At 39.6% G+C, this 24151-nt stretch overlaps 1 protein-coding gene across 23 annotated transcripts in view; it reads right to left on the bottom strand.

Annotated features, from left to right (window-relative positions):
• Positions 1 to 24151, bottom strand: part of Clasp2 (cytoplasmic linker associated protein 2) — a 173036-nt gene that overhangs the window by 111664 nt on the left and 37221 nt on the right. For 16 of the 23 annotated variants that reach the window (XM_034483915.2, XM_034483918.2, XM_076917273.1 and 13 more), the window contains exon 7: positions 17388 to 17458. In XM_034483915.2, coding sequence (XP_034339806.1) covers positions 17388 to 17458 — 71 coding nt within the window. Of the gene's footprint in view, positions 1 to 9733; positions 10393 to 17387; positions 17459 to 24151 lie in introns of those variants that run through there. The other 7 variants (XM_076917282.1, XM_076917288.1, XM_076917279.1 and 4 more) reach the window with 5 other exon arrangements.

Here is a 24151-nt window from a genome sequence, read left to right as displayed (position 1 = left end):
TGGGATAAAAAAGACAGCCATGTGATTTTTTTCACTTCTTAAAGTTAACATAATTAAAAGCTTAGTTAACTACAGAATACGTGAAGGCTTATTAGCTTTTCAATTTTCAGAGACAGTGTCTCACTATGTAGACTTGACTGGCCTATAAACAAAACTGGAATCAAATTCATAGACATCTACATGCCTCTCCATCAAGAGTGAATTTCTTATCTACCTACCTATCTGTCTGGCAGCCCTGGCTATCCTAGAACTCACTCTATAGACTAGGTTGGCCTCGAAATCAGATTTGTCCGCCTCTGCCTCCTAAGTGCTGGTATTAAAGGCATGTGCCATCACTACCAAGCTCAAAGTAAGTTTTTTAACAGTCAAATTGATATCAGAAACCAGTTCTGACATTACTGGTGAGATTATTACCAGACAGGGTAGACAGTATTAAAAACATGACACATAAAATTGGTTTTAAAGTTTTGCTTTGAATTAGGTAAAAAGGCAAACACAAATATATTATGCATGAACTGGAATCTACCTTCAAGTTTAGATTTTTAGTAGACACGTAAAGAAGACAGTCTATATGAAAGATGGGCATTGAGTTCTGGTAGCTATATAAAACTGACAGCAACAGGAATGGTGAGGACTTCACAAATACAAACAACCTTAAAAGAAAACACCACAAAATGTGGATCTCAGCTTAACCACCTCTGTTTGACACAAACCAGAGCTTGAAGACAAGTTTATTCAGTCTTGGATATTTTAGAATATTTTATACAAATGCCCAGTTTTACTAATGAATATTCTCAGTATACAGATAGAGATGTTTTCTAATTGTTATTAAATAGTAAGTAAAGAAGGGTTGTCCCATAAGCATTAAACTATTGGTCAATGGGCTGTTTGTTACTTTTCTGTTTTTATGTTTTATTGGCAAAATATATCTTGTGATGGAGCTGGAGAGATGACTCAGCAGTTAAGAGCACTGGCTGTACTTCCAGAGGACCAGAATTCCATTCCCAACACCCCATGGCACCTCACAACCATCTGCAACTCCATTTCCAGAGGATCTAATGATTTTTTCTGATCTCTGCAGATACTGCATGCACATGATGCAGATGTACATATGCAGATGTACATGTGCACAGATGTACATATGCGAGCATGTGCGTGCGTACACACACACATGTAGCTCCTGTGCTACTTGCTATACTTTCCTTAGTTTTTCCAGAGTCAGAGATTTTTAAAGGTAAACATCTGGGATAATACCATAGCAATGTGGTTTCATCATTCACAACAACTTGTTTGGAAGAACTTGCTGGAACATTGACTCTGCTTACACTACACTGAGTTGATGCATACAGTATCTTATCTCCTAAAATTCTGTTCTTGTGGCTTTAGAGATTCCATATGGAATTATCAAGACTCAAGAGTTCTTGACCTAAGCCTTCCAGACATCTCAGCTAATGCCCGGGGTGACCATGTTTGTCTTTTAATTTCATTTGGTGGCAAAATCTAAACTAACCTAAACTCAGTTTATGGCAAAACATAATGAAACAAACATAAGTCTATTTGTTCTTTGTTCTTTTTATTCTACTCTGTGTAAATCTGCACACATTGACAAAAATTAACAACATGCATGATTACAGGGCTCTACTGCCTTATCTCTGAAAGGGCTTGTTACATAGCATATGAAATATGACCTACACCCCCAGGGTTTCATAATCTTTTCTCACCATGTATACTAGACTGGCCTCAAATTTATAATCTTCCTGCCTCCATGTCCCACATCCTGGAATCACAGGTGTATGCAATGACAACAGTTTTCCCAGGATTTCCAGTAAGAATTTGTACAATGCTTTCTTAACTTTAATCAAACATACACACACACACACACACACACACACACACACACACACACACTACTACTACTACTACTACTACTACTTTTTTTTAACTGAAGGCAGGTCACAATTTCAAGTGTTTTTTTAAATTTTCTCCTTCATGCTTAGTATAATACATGCACTCCAAAGTAAGTACATCTAATACATCTAATATATCAAACACAAAAAATTGTTCCATTTCACAGGGCAAAAAGAACAACAACAAAAAAAAACCCACAATAAACAAACCACATACATAGGTCTCAAAGTATTAATTTTGTGTGGGTTTTCTTCAATAAAACAACTAGTTCAATACGAACTCTCAATATCATGCCAGAATTTGCATGCCAGAAACACACTCTACTTCCTGTTAGCTAGTTTTTTAACCCCCTTTCACTTGATGCTTTAACCTTCCTTATTTCTAATTAAAACAACAAGCAATAGGACTTTGGATTTCAGGGCTGTTATACTCTTGTATAGCCAGTGAGGTCCGAATGAGCATGGTCCTTGCCGAATGGTGAATTATCAAGAGGGTTAGTAGACTGCTATACCATATAATTACACTACTCATGGCTAAGGAAGCTCACAGGATGGTCTATTGTCTCTCCTCTGTCTTTGTGTTGGTAATTGCAGGTTAACCCATCTACTGTATGTCTAAAAGTTTTCTCTCCACTCCACAGCTTTTCCAGTGTTTCATCCATTCTCCATGTTAATTATCCTCAAAATGTTTCCGAATTTTCAGTGCCCACTTCTGGCCTGGATTATCTCTGAGTTCCAAATCTATATAGCCAACTACCTTTGACCCGACCCTGAGGAAATCATCCCCTATTGAGATGTTAAAGGCACCTCCATTTTCACACAGGTGATTACACCAACACTGTCTTTAAGACTCCCCATACCAATGTGATAAATGACATCACTATCTCTGCTACTCAAGTCCAAAATGTGGAATCACACCCTAAGCAATTCCCCCACGCCCACATTGATCATCCACCAACAGTTCTTGCCCTACATAACTCCCATCAGTCTTGGAAGCCCGGCGACTCCTCGTTACTTCTGCTGCTACTTCTAATCTCAGGCCGGATTTGTTGTACCTGTCTATAGCACTGCCACAGCCTCTTTACAGTCTCTCTGCTTATATTCTTGACCTCCTTTGAAACCACAAGGTAAACCAGTGTGATATCTTACAAAGCATTTGAATCAAAGGATATCGAAAGGATAAACACAAAGGAAGCTATATAAAGGAAGGATCTGGTTGATAACTAAATACACAAAGACAATCAGATATTATACGTCCTCCGACAGAAATCCAAATCTGGATCTGATGATACACCTTCTAATCTTTCCCACAACAGTTCTACCAACTGAGAACCAAACATTCAAATATAAGAGCATCTAGGGACTGTTTTCATTTAAACCACCACAGTCACACAAAACAGTACCACTGAAGAATTTATATCAACAAAACAAAATGCTCAAATCAGACTTACTTTTGATCAAGCAATTCAAAGGGTTTTCAACTTTCAGGAAATACATACAATAGATCCAGATACAGGTGTGATGGTAAATGCCTGTAATCAAGGCACTAAGGAGAGGGAGGCAGGAGGATCAGGACTTCGAGGTCTTCCTCAACTAGAACAGACTTCCAAAAGGCCAAATACACATGAACAAAGACAAAACAAAACAACCAGGCAAAGTACTAATATAATGCAATCACCAAGCTGTAGTATGGAAAATGTTCACCTGAGAGACGCTAAATAAATGCCACAAACTGAGACCAACTCTCTTGCTGATAAGAGATGTAGCAGCCACAACAGTGGGAAATCTAACTTGAATCCTAGTGTAAACAAGCTGAAAAGATATTTATAAGGCAATTGAGATCTGAACACTGAAATTACTAAAAATTGTAACTTAAATCACTTTATTTTCAAAATCTATACACCAGAACACAATATTGTAAGCACAGTGTAAGAGCAAACATGTAAGCTAAGGGCAGATTAAAGGCGTTAAGCCCTTACACACAGTCAGCACATTCTCACAAGATGCCTGTAACAGGGAAGGATAACTACTGGGGAAGAACACTATCAAAGCTGCAACTTGGATTTTTCCCTGACCCCTAGACACGATCTTGCTGTGCAGTCCAGGCTGGACTTGCACTTGTGGAGAGCATCTTGCCCCCACCTCCATGTGTTGGGATTACCTTTTGTGTCCAGCTACAACTTAGAATCCCAAGAACCTTTATGCTGCAGCATAAAAATGACCTGCCTTGCAGAATTACAGAGAAGTGACTGTGCCTAGGCCAGAAATGAATACTAGGAGCACCTGAAAACCAATGGAAAGGTTTCCCTATTAAAACCCTCAACTCAGAAGGTCTACACCTAAGCTGTCACAAATGTCTAGGGTATACGGATACTTATCGACACACAGACACAGACAGTCAGGCTCAGTCCCTCCTCCTGCCTCTCTCAAGAAAAAAAGGAACTACCAAAAAGAAAATGAAAGGTTTTGGAACTATTTAAACTTTTATTTGCCAAAGTTAAAGATTTGGATGACAAAATGAAGGATGTTTCTCAGGATACAGAGTAAAGAGAAAGTTGAAAGAAAACACATTGAAGACACAGTGAAACAACCCAGTAAGTCCAACTTGTAACTAGAAACTATTGTGTAAGAAGAGGCAGAAACAAACAAAGGAGAGAAATGTAATTTAAAAAATAACCCAAGAGAGGTTTGGGAGAAAACTTAAGTGAAAAACGATTTTCTGTACAAGCATGAGAGCCTGAGTACAAATCTCCAGGACCCACGTACACAGCTGGATATGGTGGTAGATTCTGTAATTCCAGGGAGAAAGGATTCTCTGGAGCTCACAGGTCAGCCCACCCAAAATAGTGGGTTCTAGGTTCAGTGAGAGAAAAGTAAAGTGGAGAGCAACTGAGAAAGACACTCAACAGTGAGTAAGCTCTGGTCATGCCATCAAAGTGTGCACTCGTGCACTCACAGACAAGTACAACATACATACATATACACAAATATAACAACAGACTGCTTCCCAGAGCTAAAATTAAAAAAATCTTTAGAAATAAAACCTAGTAAAACAACAAACAAAACAACAACAACAAAGTCCTTAATTTGCCCAACTGTGGTTAACATACGTCTTTAAGCCTAGCTCTCAGGATGTACAGGCAGGCAGATCTCTGAGTTTGAGGGCAATCTGGTCTACAGAGTTGAGTTCCAGGACAGCCAGGATTACACAGAGAAACCCTAACTCAAAAAAGAAAAGAAAATTTTAATTAGAAGTGGGAGTTCTAAAAGTTGTAAGCTATAACTGAACAATTTAAAGTCTTTGGTAGCTTTTTCCCCTTTAAATAATAGGAGAAAGGTTTTCTTTCAAGATTTAAGACCTTCAATAATTGAAGAAAAAGAGAGTCACAATTTGGACCATACCTGGCATTAATAAAGTAGCATGTCATGAAATATACCAAAGTAAATAGTAAACAAGGTTCATAAAGTCAGAAATCGTTCAGAAATCCATCCCAAGTTTTTAAGCCAGTAGGTGTTAAGAACATCAGACCAAATCACCCTACAAGTGCAAAGAGATATGAAAACCTGTAAAGAGTAAACTTCATTACCAAAGTCAGCTTTGAAAGTATGTTGCTACTGGCTTCCAACAGGTAAACCGGGCCTGTCTCAGAAAGTCTGTGATATGTTTAAAGGCACCTCACAGAGGTACACCAGAAGCTGGCTGGCTGGCTAGGGCCGGCAGTGCCTGGTTAAGGGTGCTTTATTTTTAGCCACTGGCTACTTTCAATCTTAGTGACCCCTACTTACTGTCTTCTGTCTTACATTTATGTTAATACTGATTTTCTTAGGGCTTGGGTAGAATGGAAAAGCCAACCAGCAGAGTAGAGAGATATGTGACTGTGTCAAGTGGCCACGAGCCTCTTGTGGCTTTTGAATACTCCCTGAAGCATCATCTCTTCTTGGACTGTTCTGTGTAGCATCGGCTTCCGTGACTCTCAGGAGCATGTGCTCTTTTGTTCCTTGTAATTTACTTTCTTTCCATACATTTTTTTTATCCTATCATTAATTTTGGTAGAAATCAATAGTAGAAAATACTGGCCTTATATCAGCAGGTAAGTAAAAAGCAGGTTTCTCTTCTGTGATTTACATCATACAATCCTAGTGTGGCATAAAAAAAATGTTCAAGAGCAAGGAAAAAGGATCTTTTCAACATTATTTTCCTGCGAGTGCTCTATTCCTCTTAAACTAAAGTTTAGATGAGTTATAAATGATCCTAGAGCCGGGCAGTAGTGGTGTGCGCCTTTAATCCCAGTACTTGGGAGGCAGAGGCAGGTGGATTTCTGAGTTTGAGGCCAGCCTGGTCTACAGAGTGAGTTCCAGGACAGCCACGGACACACAGAGAAACCCTGTCTCGAAAAACCAAAAAAAAAGTGATCCTAGAAGCCAAAGGATCGAAAAGAAGAGTGATCTCTATAAAAAATGCTTTTTTTTCCTTTAAAAAAAAGAAAGTATCTCACTACATTGCCCTAGGTGGTTTAGAGCTCACTATAGGGACCAAGCTGGCCTTGACATCACAAAGCATCTTCCTCCTGGGTACTGGGGTTAAAGTTTGCCACCATGCCTGGTCCAGTTGTGTATATTCTTAAAATATTTATTTTTGAATAGACTATATTGAAATGTTAAAAATTTAGGAAAAGTCCATTTATAACAAAACCTTATTTCTTTCCAGCTACTCTGCAGGAACAACAAAAGGCCAAATTCCTTTCTCATGCTTCAGCTGAATGCAGGCGTCAGTACCACATAATAATCCTACAGGTTTTTAATTAACCCTCTCTGATTTGACTGCCAAGAGCATAATATTACACAATTACTCAAATGTTTGGTTTTATGCTTTGGAATTAAGAATGAGACAAGTTAAAAACATCCAAAATCTACCCTCAAGAATTCAGCAAGCAGTAAGTCATTCCAGGACCTCATAAATCTGAGTTGACCTTAAAATAAAACCACCAATGACATAACTGGAATACCTAAAGATCAACCATACACAAATAAAAAGTCTTGGTCAAAGATGCCACAAGGTGAGACTAGGGAGATGGCTCAGTGGGTAAAGTAAGTGCTTACTGCACAAACACTAAGCACTCAGCGCCCATAAAACAGCTGAGCAAGGTGCACAGCAAACCATATCTAATGCTTCATTCCTATCTCTGGATGGCTGCAATAGATAGATCCCGTGAGCTTGCTAGCCAGTCGGCCTCGCTGAAACAGTGAAGTCCAGGTTAACTGAGAAATACTGTCTTAGAAAATACACAAGAGCAATAGAGAAAGCTGCTAAACTTTGACCTTCACATACACCTGCATAAGTAGGCAGACCAACTAAATAAAGCAAGCTACTCTCAGAACACACACACACATATGAAGATGACCAGAGTTACCAGAAAGCAGGTACATTTGATAATTTCTAAAATGTTACTTACAGAGCATTTGGCGGGGGGGGGGGGGGGGGGGGGGGAGTGTGTGCATGCCTCTGTAGTCACATAAATAGCCTGTGCAAAAGTGTCTTTCCCAGAACAACTTAGGAAAAATTATACATGGCAAAGGATGTAAATTTTCACTGAAGGTGAAATGGTTATACTATATCTATACAGTGGACAACTATGCAACAGTTTACACAGAAGAGGCAGAGTGATGCATGGCAGCATGATATTAAAACACTTCATGTGCTTAGCAGACATAGCTAATGTTAAAAGTATATTCAAAATGACTGCTTTCAAGGGATGTGCCTCAGTAGTAAAATAACTGCCCAGAGTAACTGAGGCCCTGGGTTCCATTCCCATAGTCCCCATTCCTAATGCAAATAAACAACAATCAACACAGAATTTGTTTGAAGGTTTATATATATCAAAGCGTGTGTGTGTGTGTGTGTGTGTGTGTAGTAAAGCATATAAAAGGCAGAACTCACTGCATAAAGTATAAACAAGTTTATAGAATTTTTTATAATATGATCATTTCAATTTTTAAAAGGTGACATTTACACACTACGTTCATAGTTAAAATTTTTAAATGTGCAAACAGGAATAGAGCAATGAGATTGTGCATGGTGTTCATACACTCAAATTTTATGTGAGGAAACTCATCCTACTCAGTAGTCATACCAAACGTTAAAACTATTCATCTGACAGCCTATTGCTACACACATGCTTTTCTATATTACTCAGACTTTTAAGTTTTTTTTTTTTATAAAGGTATATTTTATCCCAACAAAAGCATTAACTATTTTAAGAAAGAGAATTAGTTGGAAACTTTACAAGAGGTCATTACTTTGAATAAAAAACAAAATCAATACATCCCTAAACTGTCTGAATGTATGTATTATTTAGAAAACAAAAACCAAGCAAACATATATGGACAGCCAAAACACTTAGGTATAAAAAAAATAAAATAAAAATCTAGATATGATTCAAAGCAAATGCAACATTTAGTCCCTAAAAATTAAACATTTTTGTTATTTTATCTTCCTAAGAAACTTGGAAACCCTCCTAAGTATGTGAGAAATTAATTTACTTTAATTAATAAAGTATATCTAATTTATTTATATGAGGCCATATAAAAGTTACATAAATTCTCAAAATCACTAAGAACAATATGTAATACAAAATTTACTATCGCATTTCTATTTCAATGTACATAAATACTTTAAATGACTATCAATAACAGCAACTTGGTGGGTTTGCAACCTATTCTTAGTATTGCCAAGAGGACCAACTCTCAGAGGGCAGAGGTCATAATCTAATCATAGGAAAACTGACACTATTAAGACTTAAAACCTACAAATCCAAGCAAAAAGTCCTTAAGAACCTAGACAGACACAAACAGACACACAGATACACACAGATACATACATACACACACACACACACACACACACACACACACACCCCAGGAAAAAAAGGCAAAACACTATAGAATCTTACACTCCCTCTCTACACATCTCTGATATTGATGTTACTATGAAACATATCTCTAAGCATCTTAATAAAAGTCTCAAACACTCGGTGTTATGAAGGACAATGGCAGATGTACATTTGTTGCTCTTGATTCAGCCCAGTTTGCTCTCTGTGCCTGGACCTGGAACACACCTTTAAACAGGTCTTAGTTTCCTAATCTTTGAAATGGAAACACCAAATATCTGTGTAGTTCACTCTCATTTGTGCCTGAGACAATGTATATAAAGTATATGAAAGTGCCTCTGAAAAGTATAAAACACTATCAAAATAGGTGTTTTTAAGATTGTCCTTACCAAAACACCAACAAAGGCAATTTGTGATGAAATTATGTTCTATATAAATTTCTTAAAAGATGTTTACTAGAGACATTGAGAAACCACAAGCATACTAATTAGTATAGTATCCATGGCAAGCCATTTTGCTTCTCTAAGTATTTTGTTACCACAGAATTGAAATTCTGTCAAATACAACAGGAAAGATGTCAAGCTAGCTAATCAAACCTCCCTGCCTAAATCTGCCACTGCTCCAAAGGCCATATTCTCCCTCCAGAGCTTCTGTACACATTTTCTGACCCTTCCACTATCCTTTCATGACCCAGTACTAAAGACTAAAGAAGCCGTGCTTGGGTTGCAAGGTAAATTCCACCGTATGTTCACCAGACCCCACACTGACACATCAAGTAAAAAAGACACCCCCCAAAAAACCCATATATAGCAAAAATACACACAAACACATAAATGTCCTTCATTCTTAGGAAGAAATACATCTCTTACATAGCAAACGATCATCACCTTAAAACGAAGTGTATAACACAGCACAACAAGAAAAATAAATCATACTCACCATCTCCCATAGCCATTCAGATGGTCCAGGGAGCTCTCGCAAACCAAAAGGTCAAATATCACAGCAAAATAAGTGTAGCTTAGTGCCTGCGCCACTGGGCTCGGCCTGCAGCCTACAGGCACCGGGAGCACTGTGTGACCCAGGCCGCTCTGCAGCTCTGCACCGCAATAGCCAACAGCTGCTACTCCACTTCAAAATAAAAGTCTGGGGTCTTGCTGAAAACCCTCGTTTTTTTAGCGGACCCTAGCAGGGCTTGATCAAAATTATTCTTTAGCTGCACATATGCTGTTAGATACACGTTGTGATATTTCTCCTTGAAACGGATGCCTGAAATTTAATCTAAGAAAAGCTCTGGGAGCCAATAAATGTCATCCCACTCGGGGACTTTTAATGCAATCATCAAAACACAAGGCATGTGTTCAGCAATCATTTTCTGCTTCCCTAAAGATACCCATGTCATCAGTAGCTATCACATGATCTGATGAATTAGCTGGTTTGCACCTTTTAAAAAAGGTTTTCATCTTTTGGCCATTACCTTTTAATATTTACAACAGAAGCCCGCTACAAGTACACAAACAGGAATAGCCCAGTTTCCATGATTAACTGCTCTCATTATGCAGGAAGCATTCTGGCTGCCGTAAACAAATCACGTCAAAGACAGCCCATCAAAGGCAGCTCTGTGCACGGACAGTAGGGCCACACGGAACAAAGCTTGCTTCTGGTGGAGACAGAACTAGCCAGTGCGCAGCTGCAGGGGAGCTAAGCACCCTCTATCCAGGCTGCAGAGCCATCACTACATTATCAAGCTCTGAGAAGGCCTTGGGGCTCATGGCCACACAGAGACGTGTTCTTAAATCAACCTAAGAAAAGAGCTTCTGTGCTAGCTACCAAAGAGCATGCTATGAAAATACACACAACGAGATGGGAAGTCACGGTGCAGACTCGCATAAGCTGAATTCCACGGTAATTTAAAAATCTAAGTCCTATGCTTTCCTTTACTGACAGCCTCTGAAATAAATAATTCTCTTACTTGCAACTGTCTCAGAAAACCTAGAAATTACTGTGATTATAAGCCAAACTGTACTTGGTCCTACAAGCACATCAGACAAAACAGTGTTTTCACAATGAAGGAATAAGAAACAGTTGCAACCAACAGCAAGGTTAGTGTTTACATCTCTGTTAGGGTACTAGGAGATTGTCTAGAAAGCTCCATGACAGCACCAAGGTCCTGCCACAATCACAGAGCATCAGAATTTAGTCTCTTCCTCTTGGGCTGGTATTGGCTCCTTCCAGACACAATACGCTTACTTATCATTCCATTTCCCTTCTAACAGTGAAGTTAAGTCTTTTGTACTCAGAGACTCTGCCAATTTGCTTTTTTTTGTAAAGTCCAGCTTCTTAAAATCCCCAGGGGAAAAAAAAAGTGCATTTCTCACTGTTTCCTAAACCAAATGATCTTTGTTCAAATCTGATATTATTTAGTGTTCTTGACTCTGCTCAACTAGTTCTTTTAAAACTAAAGTCAAAGAATTTAATCAAATCTTCAGTCAAGAGCACTACAATGGCAATTATGAAAGAAACCAAAGGGGGGGGGAATAATGTACAGCCATACACCAGGACCCACAAGAAGAGCGCCAAAAACAGGCTTTCTCTGAATAGTCAGGCCAAGAAGACAGTGTTACTCCATGCCACCCCACGTACATGTCCGTTTCTAGACCAAAACCCTTTATGGAGTCTTACCTCTAGGAACCTATCAGAAGTTTTCCTGACCTAAGGAACACTTGCTGCATGGTTCTGCTCACTGGTTCACCACACCACAAACACTGTCTCCTCTCCCTTGACTAGGCTCCAGGAAACCCTGGTCTCTCTTTGTCCTTCAGATAATCAAGTCCTGCTCACCTCTGGGCTTTCATAGTCACTATTTTCTTCTAGCCAAAATGTTTTTCTGACAATTATTCCTTGACTGATTATCCTAAGTTATCAAGTTTCAACTGAAACATGACACTTCCTGAGAGAAGCTGACTTAGCATCATTGAACTACTTATAATTTTAGTATTCTATTTCCTTCTCATAATGACTTCTCAGATGATGGCTCATTCCATCAAATCCCCTGGGTTTATTGCTTATTTTTTTTATCACAAACACTCTAAATCATTATACTGCAAGACTTGCTGTTCTATCATTGTAGTCTCAGACAAAGATTCAGTTTGCCACAATAGTTTCTGTGGAACAAATTTAAAACTCATGCTATCTCTGAAAAAAACCCAAAACAATATCCCTTAGGTAGAGACACCATGTGAGAAAGAAGAGGTAGCATCTTCAGGACTCATCATCCTATATGCAAATGACCCATTTCCCCCACATCTTCACAGTGAGCATTTATTTTGTCCTACAATGTTTTTGATATCGGTAATTTTACTTTTTTAGTCTGAATATGTGATTTAAAAAAAAAAAAAACAGTAAAGAGTGGAAAACTGTGGAAAAATGTACAGAAATAAAAGCTGAATTAACTTTCACAAAATTACTTTTTCTACAAACTATTGGTCTTCCTAGTACAGCCTATAAAAATATTTTCATTGCTCAATTAACAGCTGTTTTAGCACTACTGGGGACTGAACTGACAGCTCTGTATATAGGGAAATATTCTCACTGGGCTCTAGTCCTAGGCCCCAGCTTGCATTTTCCAGACAAACCCTGACCTTGAGCCCCTGCTCCCTTAGCCCCATAAGGAGCTGAGATGGCAGCCTGCTCCATAAGTTGGGGTATATTTAAATGAAGCAGAGTTGAAAGCTTTACAGAAGTTTAAAGACAGATTTTAAAAAACAGAAGTGTTACTAGACAGGAAAAGTTGCTTGGGAAGAAAGACATACCTGAAAGCACAGGACTGGACTTCTCCAAGAGTCACAAACACATACATACATACATACATACATACATACATACATACATAAACACACACACACACACGTGTGTGTGTGTGTGTGTATCGAATACAAATTATTCAAGTATCCTGAGTTAAGAGTAAAATGTGCCATAATTTTTCTCATTAAATATAAGTGGAATTTTTTTTTTCATTTAATAATTTCCCACTTGGCAGCACGGTCTTTTAAAAAAAAATGCAGATTTCACCAACAAGGAAGACCTGTCTGTATGTTTCCCACTGCAAACTGTTACCACACTATGTATGTTTGACACAGAATATAAGTCTCCTACAGTGGTTTGAGGAAACACTAAAGAAGACCTAAAGTATTGGTAGTGAAGGTGGAAAACCAAGCAAGCAGGACATGTATCAAAGTCAGAAACGATTGATTAGTGAGAAAGGGAAATCAAGTCAAGCTGGACCTTGTGGACAACTGACTGAAACTATGGGAACTAGGGAAGAGACAGGTTAGAAAGACAATAGAGCCAGGACTGGGCACATGCCTGTAATTCTAAAACATGTGAGATTCAAGTCCAAGGTTACCCACTTCTACAAAGAGCTAGAGGCTAGCCAGGGCCATGAAAGAAGCTATAAGGGATGGGGATGGGGGCAGGCAGAGATGTACAGGGAGGGGTAAAAGGAGGTTCGAGGGATTACAGGGAGAACAAGAACACATGAAGCAGAATACAAAAAGGGTTGTTTCTGGACATGATAAACCTGAAATCCAAATAGCAATGTCATTCAGACCACAGGCTTCCAAAAGTGGACTATAAAGAAGAGATAACAGGAACAACTGTATTTGGGAATTGTCAGCACAGAACTTGCTAGTCTTTGGCCTGGCCTGGACTAAGTGTGGGGGGGGGGGGGGGAGATAGAGAAAGAAAGAAGACAGAGGTTCATTCATTTATTTACTCATTTAAATTTATTTTTTATATTATGTGTATGTGTTCCTCAGTGGGGATTTACAGGTGCAGTGTCCAAGGAGTCCTGAAGAGAGTGTCAGATCCAGTCTAGATTCTAGAGTCTAGAACTTGAGTTACAGGCAGTTGTAAGCCACCTGATATGAATGATGAGTGTCAAATTCAGGTCCTCTGGAAAAGTAGCAAGTAATCTTTCATTGCTAAGCCATTGCTAAGCCTTCTCTCCAGTCCCCAGGTCCAGTTGACAAGTTTAAGTCCGCCTAGAATTTATCAGTGAATTTAAAATTAAGAAAGTTGGGTTTTTGTTTATTTTTGGGATGAAGTTTTAGATAGCTCAGAATTATTTCATCATGAACTCCTGATTCTCCTGTCCCTACTCTGAGGTCCTTTTAAAAAGCTAAAGTGCAGGAGAGCTGACTCAGTAGTTTAGAGCCCTTGTCGCTCTTGCAGAGGGTTCCAGTTGTTTCCAGCACCCACATGGCAACTCAAGTTTCAGGGGCTCTGATGACCTTTTCTGGCCTCTGTGGGCTGCACACACATGTGGTGCACACATACATAAGCAGAGAAAACACTCATATACATAAAAATAAATCTTAACAGTGAAGACCTCAAAGTATAGGGCTAAAGAAGTAGCTTAGTGGTTGAATACTTTCCCGTTATGCACAAGGCTCTGAGTTTGAACCAGCACGTGTACACACATGCTCGCTTGCTCTATCCCCCCATCCCACCCCAGTACATCATCAAAGCCTTCCAAGAAGAGCATTAGTCCCCACTCTGCTGCATTCAAGTCAACTACTTCAACACTGGGTGCGAAACTGCCCCACACACAGGGACTTCTTTTAAACCTTTGGTTCGCCGGGCGGTGGTGGCGCACGCCTTTAATCCCAGCACTTGGGAGGCAGAGGCAGGCGGATTTCTGAGTTCGAGGCCAGCCTGGTCTACAAAGTGAGTTCCAGGACAGCCAGAACTACACAGAGAAACCCTGTCTCGAAAAACCAAAAAAAAAAAAAAAAAATTTAACAACTCTTCCTTTTCCCGATGTTCTGGTTTTGGGGTTTTGTTTGTTTGTTTGTTTGTTTTGATTTTATTGAATATTTTATTTATTTACAGTACAGATGTCATCCCCTTTCCCCATTTCCCCTCCCTAGAACCCCCATCCTATACCCCCTCTTCCTGTATGCTTTTATACCATTGTGATTACATGTAATAAGGTCAGTTCTAGGTTGAGGATCTAACAATACAATAGATGCAAACAGTCGAGGAACAAGCAACACAATAAACACAAATAGTCAAAGAAAAAGCAAGGCATTAAACCCGGTTACGTGAACACTCCTGTGATCACTGTTTCTAAAGGCTTATCAGGATGACCAGAGTATCTGAGCCTACTTCCCTGTCCTAGCCCAAGGTCATTTTCATGTCTGAAGCTTACTTCCTTGTTCTAGTCTAAATTTAAGAATCCTGTCTGAGGGGGCTGGAGAGATGGCTCATCAGTTAAGAGCACTGACTGTTCCTCCAGAGGTCCTGAGTTCAATTCCCAGCAACCACATGGTGGCTCACAACCATCTGTGATGGAATCCAATGTCCTCTTCTGGTGTCTGAAGACAGTGACAGTGTACTCAGATACATAAAATAAATAAATAATCCTTTAAAAAAAAAAAAAAAGAATCCTGTCTGAAATTACTTCTTTGTTCTGGCCTAATATTTAGATTCCTGCCTGAGATTACCTCTTTGTTGTAGCCTACGATTTAGACTCCTACCTGAAATTACTTCTTTGTTCTAGTCTAATGTCAGATTCTTGCATGAAGCCTACTTCCTTGTCCTTGGTCAATGTCATATTCCTGTCAAGCAGCCCCTTTCCTTGTCCTTGTCCCATGTCAACAAACCCAGCACTACAAAAGGTAATAGCGGGAAAGCTCCAATACAAGGAAGGAAATTATACCCTAGAAAGAGCAAGAAAGTAATCCTCTTCCAACAAATCCAAAAGAAGATAGCCACACAAAGATAATTTCACCTCTAATAACAAAAGTAACAGGAAGCAACAATCACTGTTCCTTAATATCTCTTAACATCAATGGACTCAATTCCCAAATTAAATTCATAGGCTAGCAGACTGGATACATAAATAGGACCCAGCATTTTGCTGCATACAGGAAACCCACCTCAGTGACAAAGACAGACTCTACCTTAGAGAAAAAGGCTGAAAAACAATTTTTCAAGCAAATGGTCCTAAGAAACAAGCTGGAGTAGCCACTCTAAAATCTCCAGCCCGAGAACACAAAGGGAAAAACTCATGGCTCCACCTATATAGGTAGTTGATGGTGACCTTGCCTGGCATCAGTGGAAGTGGACGGCCTTGGTGCCTGAAAATTTGGATTCCCTAGTGTTGGGGAATTTGAGAGCAGGGAGGCAGGAATGGGAAGATGGTGGGAGCACACCCTTATAGTAATAGGAGGAGGGGGGATGGGATAAGGAGTTTTGGGGGGGAATGGGAGAGGAGATAACATTGAAAGGTAAATAAATAAAATATCCAATTTAAAAAAAAAAAAACAGATAATGGGTCTGGCAATTGTTGAGCAGTCGAGACTTTTTGATGTTCTGGTTTCTACAGACATCAAAAAAGATAATGACTAGACCAGTTAGGATGCCGTTCTTAGACACCTTCTATTCAAAGAAGAGATGTGAGAAACAGCTGTCTGAGTGAGAACTGGCAGCAATGAAGTCAATGTGTGCTTGGAACCTAAGTTTAAATTAAGGTACACACAACCTTCAAAACACCAAACTGTCACCCACCCGACTCCCTGCAATATAACCAAGCCTGACCACAAGTGAACACAGAGAGAAGAGGCCTAAATGATATGTTAGCTAGTTTTCATATTATATGGCATTAACTTCATACAACAAAACTTTCCTCCAACATCACTTACTCTGTCAAGCTAACCCACTGTCCATTGTGAAGCTGCTTTCCCACTTGAGGAAAAAAAGTATCATCTTTAGGAACAGAATATATTCTTCACATATGTGGCAATGAATAAGTTAATGCTATTCGGTAAGTCTATCAACACAACTTATCAACATTATAAAAAAGAAAGGAATCACAAATCAAATGCCAAGTTATCTGTGGACACAGACACTAATTCCAAACCTCCCTAAACTCATTCTACTTCAGCAGACATAGATGACCACTGTACACAACTCCTGTTGTTTCTTGACCAGCACTGTCACTCAGACTCGGCACACTGGAGAAGAGGGCCAACTGCCCCACAGTGTCTACTAAAGGCAACAAGATGAAATAATTACTCTGACTATAAGAACACATTACACATGTGGAACAAGCACAAGAGGGTTATCAACCTTCAAGTACAAAGACAAAAAGTAAGGCCAGAAACATTATCCCTTTATACTACAATCTCATTATGAAATCTCCACAACTCTAGCGATTCAGAGACGTGCAGATCCAGAATAGAAAAGTCCACTGCTATACCTTAGGTAAGCTGACAAGCTACAAAAACAATGCTTTTGAAATTAGAGATGCAAGGCTGGGCATGGTGGCGCACGCCTTTAATCCCAGCACTTGGGAGGCAGAGGCAGGCCAGCCTGAGTTCGAGGCCAGCCTGGTCTACAGAGTGAGTGCCAGGACAGCCAGGGCTACACAGAGAAACCCTGTCTCGAGAAACCAAAAAAAAAAAAAAAAAAAAAAAAGAAAAGAAAAAAGAAATTAGAGATGCATACATGGCTTGAAAACAAACTTAGTATCCAACACTTTACTAAGTCATCTCAGAAATGTTTAAGAGCTGGAACACTTAATTACTCTTACCTTTGCAGACACTCAGAATCATACCACCGGAACTTTGAACTTCATCAAATCTGGCAAGTATCATTTCTAATCTAGGAATAAAGAGTAAATTGTTTTTACATAGAAATGAACAGAAACAATTTCCTTTACCACATGTCTTGGAAAAAAGATGCTAGAGCTTTGTCTTATTATGTCTACAAGTGACTCACAAAGCCCACTCTCTTCCCTTATGAGAAGTGAAATACAGACCTTTCTATGTACGGAGATATGCTGACACAACAGACAACTTTCATACAAAGCAATTTCATCAAATTTATCTAAGTCCAGCAAAAAACTTTCTAGTTCCATCCTCGTGCAAACCCACTCAGACATAGTTCAAGAGCTTGTGAAACTCCTCTAAGGAGACGAAAGGCAGCGTGAGCTGAAGAAAGGGGGAACTACAGTGGTGCTGCTGGCAGGGTTGTACCTGAGGCCTCTCCTGCATGGCGTCCTCTCACAACACCAAGTCCACTAACCTCCTGCACACCTTCCACACTTCAACTAATACTGAAAAAAATAAAATAAAATAAAATAAAATAAAATTTAAAAAACCCACAAAATACACATTTTTTTTTCCTGATTGTTCTGTTTTTTCGAGACAGGGTTTCTCTATGTAGTCCTGACTGTCCAGGAATGAGTGAGTTACACTCTGTAGACCAGACTAGTTATGAGATCCCTCTGTCTCTGCCTCCCAAGTGATGGGATTAAAGGCATGATCCACCACTGCCCAGCAAAACCCACATTTATTAGAAATAAAATGCATATTCATTACAGAATAAAATCAGGAACACAAGTAGGGAGGAAAAAAATACGAACACATAGATGTATCTTTACATATACTTTAAATCATCTCCAGAGTAGTTAAGCATCCATGCACTCTAAGCCAGTTATTGTAGTACACTACTGAGGTAACAACAGCTTACTCCCCAATCCATCCATGTTCAGAACAGAGATGGTCATCATAAACATGATGGGACTTGATGTGTGGTTTGGCACAAGTTGTGGCTGTGGTGTCCACAAATGTGGAGCTAGAGACATGGAGTCAAGTATGCTGTCATCAAAAGCATCTTAACTGAAAACTGAAGAAAATTTAACTTCTTTATTCAGTATGTATATTATAGACAAATAGACTTGCAATGTTTACATCATAATCACCAAGACAATCTTTGGGACTCTCTCCAAGAAAAATAAATGCCAGGCTCTAACCTCAAACTGCTATATTTACAGAGAGAGAAACAGAAGGGGAAAGCAATGGACTGGGAAGCAGCACAGCTCCTTCCCTGGAGGTAGTAGGAATGATCTCATCAAACACAACAACGACCATGCTTCCAAATGACCCACATTCAGTGAGCCCTTTAATTTTATAATACAAACCATGCTCATGCTGAGAACTGGCTTTCCTGGAGCATTTACATTCACACAGATCTTCCATTGGGATAAAACGATATCTGCCATCAATGCTTTCTTAATTTAGTTTGCTCTTTCTTTAACTTTCTAACCTACCATTCTATGACTTATTCTCAAATTTATGATATATATGTGAGAAAGGAAAGAGACCCCATAGTTCCATGGATTTTAACTGCCAAATATTTATCTTTGGCTTACTTTTACATTTCTTTCATAATTTTCTTTCCGAAAACATTGATGAAGTCTTGATCCACATCTTGCCATTTCTTACTTATAAAGTGAGCCTACAGAAAATGTTGGAAATGCCAATAGCTATTTAAGAAATAACTATCTTTCATGGGCAACACTAATTAAACTTGTGGTTTTGGTTTTTGGGGGGAGGGGATAAAGGTGAGAGGGTGAACCTGGGAGGAATGAAAAGCAAGTGTGACTGGGGTGTACTGTGTGAAATTCCTAAATAATCAATAAAAATACTATGTAGGGGAAAAATTTAAAAAGAAGGGAAGGGCAGGAAAGGAAAGAGAAGGGACAAGACAGGAAGGGACAGGACGGGAAGGGACAGGACAGAAGGGTCTAGAGAAATGGCTCAGCAGTTAAGAACATTGGATATTCTTCCAGAGGGTCCTTGATTGATTCCTAGCACCAATATGGCATTCACAATCAGCTGTAGCTCAGTCCCAGGGTATCTGATGTCATCTTCTGACCTTCACAAATATTGCATGCACATGGTGCAAAGACATACATGCAGGTGAAATACCCACACATATAAAATAAAAGAAAAAGAAAAGGTTTTTAGCTAAAAACCCTTTAGGAACTCCTTATAAAGCAATTTCTAAAACTTAATCTCACCTCCAACCCCAACAGATCCAGCAAGTATAGTTTTATGTATCTGCAAGGAAAGACACAGGTCACTTCATCTACAACACAGTACCTGCCACAGGGTTGAACAGACACTAAAGGAGAAAGATGTGGGCATGAGATGCAAGGGGACCCTGGAACTGGAAGTTGGCTCCTCAGAAGCAGTCCAGACAGGCCACAGACAGAAAAGCAAGGCTTTAGAAAAGCTTTCTGAGGACAAAGCAGTGTGAGACTGTGAGAAACGTGAGGCTGCATGAAGCGCTGGATTCCCTCAACAACACTAGAAGAAAATGACAAAAGCCCAAGACCAGCACTATTCTAAAAATTAGGAAACTAGGAACAGGAAATTTAAGACAAAAAGCTCAGGATGAGCCTGGTGGTGGGTGCATGTCTGTAATCCTGGCATTTGAGAGGCAGAAAGGAGGAGAAGGCACTGAAGAAGGGAAGCTTCAGCTATCAGTGAATTCAAAACCAATGTAGGCAGAAGAACCTGTCTTCAATAAACAACAAACAGAAAGTTCAAAAGAGAAAAGAGGCTTGCATGGAACTAAAGTGAGGCAATAAAACATGGAGCAAGGAAGGAAGGATCAAGCAGCCTCACTAGGAAGAAGCAGCAACTGAGACAGCTGGATAGTAAAAACAATCTCAAGAAGTAACAGGGAAGGAAAACAGGAGAGTCTCCAAAGGCTGAGTGGGGCTCAGGCTGGGCTGGAAACAGAGCAGGCGCTTGCTTTGCACCTTGTTGTAAGACACTTTCCTCCTACGCTCTCCTACGCTCTCCTTGGTCTCCCTTCTTCCCAAGCACACTCCTTCAACAATCTTCAAAGAAAACCACATTTCCTGTGAATTTATTTCCCTGGCATTTAAAAATATTTCATCTGCTATTCAAAACATTACTGAAGATACACTGTATAGCAAACACAAGCACAGCATAAGTTCCAACACAGACTCCACTCAAGACTCCAACCCCCATCATTAAGCTTCAAACACAGATTTTAGAGTTTTTTTTTTTTTGAGACAGGGTCTTAGGGTCTCAGGCACAGTAACAGCTGGCCTGCCACTCCCTATATAGACCAGGTTGGCCTCAAATTCAAATTCCACTTGCCTCTGCCTTCTGGATGCTGAAATGAAAGGCACAGTTATTCTTAACAGAACATCTTCACATACACAATCTAAAGAAAAAGAAAACAAAAAGCAGAAAGAAGGCTCTAGATCATTTTTTAAAATTGTTTGTGAGGTGAGATTAGCAAATTAAATGGAAGAAAAACACAGCAAGACAGGGGTGTCCAACAGAACACAGTACATTAAGAGGCCAGAGAAACTCTAGGAAGGTTCAGATTTATAGGCTAAAAGAAAGAGAGACATGGAAAAGTGACTGTAACATAAGTGCTCTCCTTGGCTCCCAGGAAGAACAGTAAATTAAAGTTAGGTGTTCAGAGCACATCTTCTTTGGGCATTACTGAGACAGACTTCAAATATCATATGCTTCATTGCTTTGAAGTGTGTCTAGCAAAGCTGGGGTGTAGCTCAGCAGTAGAATATCTGGGCTGCCTCTGTGAGGCCTTGGGGTTTATCACCGGTATCACAATAAAAGAAAATGAAATGTACAACTCAGTAGTTGATAGAATATTCCTGAGTAGTACAACTATTGTTACAATTTTACATTTTTATCATCTCAATGAACACCCACACAACCATTAGCAGTAGCTGTTCCCCATTTTCTCACTTATCCCCAGTCCTAGGTGATTTTTAATCTACTTCCTGTTGCTGTAGACCATACATGACTTATGAATTACCATATCATGTCATTATATTCAAATGGAATCATAGAATGTGGAGCTGTTTATGACTGGGCTCTTCATATTCCACTGCATGGATACACTCCATTTGAATATCCACTCATTAGCTGACAGATGTGTAGGCAAGAAGTATCTCCATGGTATTCTGACTATGACTAACGTAGTCAGGAACACTTACATAGGTCTTTGTAGAGACGTGTTTGTCTGTTACTTGCTCGTACAGTTATGAACGGAACTGCTGGGTCATGTGAGGCTCTATGATTGACATTCTGAAAAGTTATAAACTCTTTTCCCACACACGGTAAGCTTCCTGCTTCTCTAAAATCTTTCTGCCCCTCTTCAGCAATATTCCCTGAGACTTAGCTTAGGTGTAAGAGTCGCTTTGTAGATGTATTTATCCACTGGGACTGGGCTCCACAACTCTGCATTTTGATTAGTTATGTTTTCTGCAATGGTCTCTGACTGCTAGAAAGAGAAGTCTCTTTGATGAGGGGTGAGGACTACATCCATCTGTGAGTATAAGGACAATTATTTGGAATGTACTCAGATTGTGCTGGTTTAGTAAAGTGGTTATAGGTTCTTCTCCAAGATCCATGACTTCACTAGCTGTGGGAAGTTGGCTAGGCTTCTTCTTGTTGAGGGGGTTTTAGGTTCAATTAGAGCTGTTGGTTATTGCCAAGGAATGCATGGCACTACTGAATCCTTAGTTATTGTGTCCTTCTGCTCATCGTTGTGGTTCATAGATATCATAGCTAGGTAGGACTGTTGGCTGGTTCCCTTCTGTGAAAGTTTGTAGTGCCTTGTGGTACCACGAAAGCTATTCCTCAGGGAGAGAGCTTTCAGATGAGTTCCAGTGAAGGGTCATTCTGGGCCTAGTATCTGACAGTGTGCTGCGAATTCAGCAATAGGGACTTTCTTTCCACCTCGAGGGGGCAAAACAAGGACAACAGCAATAACCTGTAATGTTTCAGGAGTCTCCTGGACAACCTTGGCTAATTGATAATTCAAAAGAAGGCTTCTATGCCTGGTGTTGGGAATTTGCATTGGCTCTTAGACTTCAACTATGTATACATATTTACACAGACACAGCACATAATACAGGCTTTTTTAGCTAACTTGTTAATACCCCAGGGGCACACATCTCTCTCATTCAGAGCACTTGTACCCAGCTGTTCCCTTCACTACTGCTCCACTCCTACCCAACCTCTCCTCAAACAATGGTCCTTTTTACTCTGCCGTTTTCCGCAGGTACTCCAGGATATGTGCGTGCGCACACTTGAAAATTTATAGTTAGAAACTTATGATGAGAGAGAAGATGTGACATTTGTCCTTCTGTGTCTGAGTTACCTTACTGAATATGATCTTTTTAATTTCCATCATTTACTGGTAAAACTCATAATTTCATATTTCTTTATAGCTGAAGTATTACATAGGGAATATGTACCCCATTTCCATCACCCATCTGTCAACTGAAAGACATTTAGGTTGTTTCAGTCTCTTAACTACTGTGAATACAGCAGCAATGAATACAGCTGAGCAGCTATCTATGTAGTATGATGTCGAGTCTTTTGGGGTAAATGTCCAGGAGTGTTATAACTTGGTAACATGGTAGATTTACTTTTAACATTTTGAGAATTCTCTTCACTGATTCCACACTGGCTGCCCCAATCTGCAATCCCACCAACAATGAATAAGATTTTCCTTTACCACCACCTCCTTCCTCAGCCCCTCCAGCAACTGTTGGCAGACGTTCCACTCATCTTTGCTAGTCTGACTAGGGTAAGGTAAAATCTCAGCTGTTTTGATTTGCATTTCCTTAGTTACTAAGGTTGATAAACATTTTGGAGATATTCCTTAGCCTTTTGTTTTCTTCTTTTGAGAAGCCCTGTTTAGGTCAAAGGTGTCTTCAATGGTCATTTGTTTGCTTGTTTTGACTCACAGCTTTTTGAGTTCTTTATATACTCTAGATATTAATATTGTCAGATTTATAACTGGCAATGATTCTTTCCTATCCTGCAAGCTCCCTCTTCACCCAATTAATCGGTTTTTTTGTTTTTATTTTTAATTTTTTATTTTATGTATGAGTACACTATCACTGTCTTCAGACACACCAGAAGAGGGCATTGGATCCCATTGTAGATGGTTGTGAGCCACCACGTGGTTGCTGGGAATTGAACTCAGGACCTCTGGAAGAGCAGACAGCACTCTTAACTGCTGAGCCATCTCTCCAGGCAATTAATCTTTTTTTTTTTTTTTTTTAAAGCTACACATTTGACTTTTGTGAAATCCCACTTATCAACTGTTAGCCTTAATTTGGGGCAAACAGAATCCTATTCAGAAGACCTTTCCTGCACCTACATCCTGCTGGTACTGCCTATGTTTTCTTCTCGAAGGCTTAGTGTTGTTTCAGGTTTCACATTTAGTCTTTGATTCATTTGGAGCTAGTTTTTGTACAAAGTGATAGATATAGGTTGAATTTCATTCTTCTACAGTTCTCCAAGCACCACTCCTTGAAGATGCTTTCTTTTTCAGTTTCTGTTTTTGGCATCAAGTGTTAAGTGGCTGAAGCTGCAGGTCCTCATGTGTGGCTCTTTGACTCTGTTCCACCATTCATCTGTCCGGTTTTGTACTGCACCAGATTATTTGTGTTCCTATGGCTCTCTAATACATGTTTGGATGTGG

The sequence above is a fragment of the Arvicanthis niloticus genome, chromosome 21 (assembly GCF_011762505.2).
Source record: "Arvicanthis niloticus isolate mArvNil1 chromosome 21, mArvNil1.pat.X, whole genome shotgun sequence".
Lineage (NCBI taxonomy): Eukaryota > Metazoa > Chordata > Mammalia > Rodentia > Muridae > Arvicanthis > Arvicanthis niloticus.
This window is presented reverse-complemented; position numbering and strand designations above follow the sequence as displayed.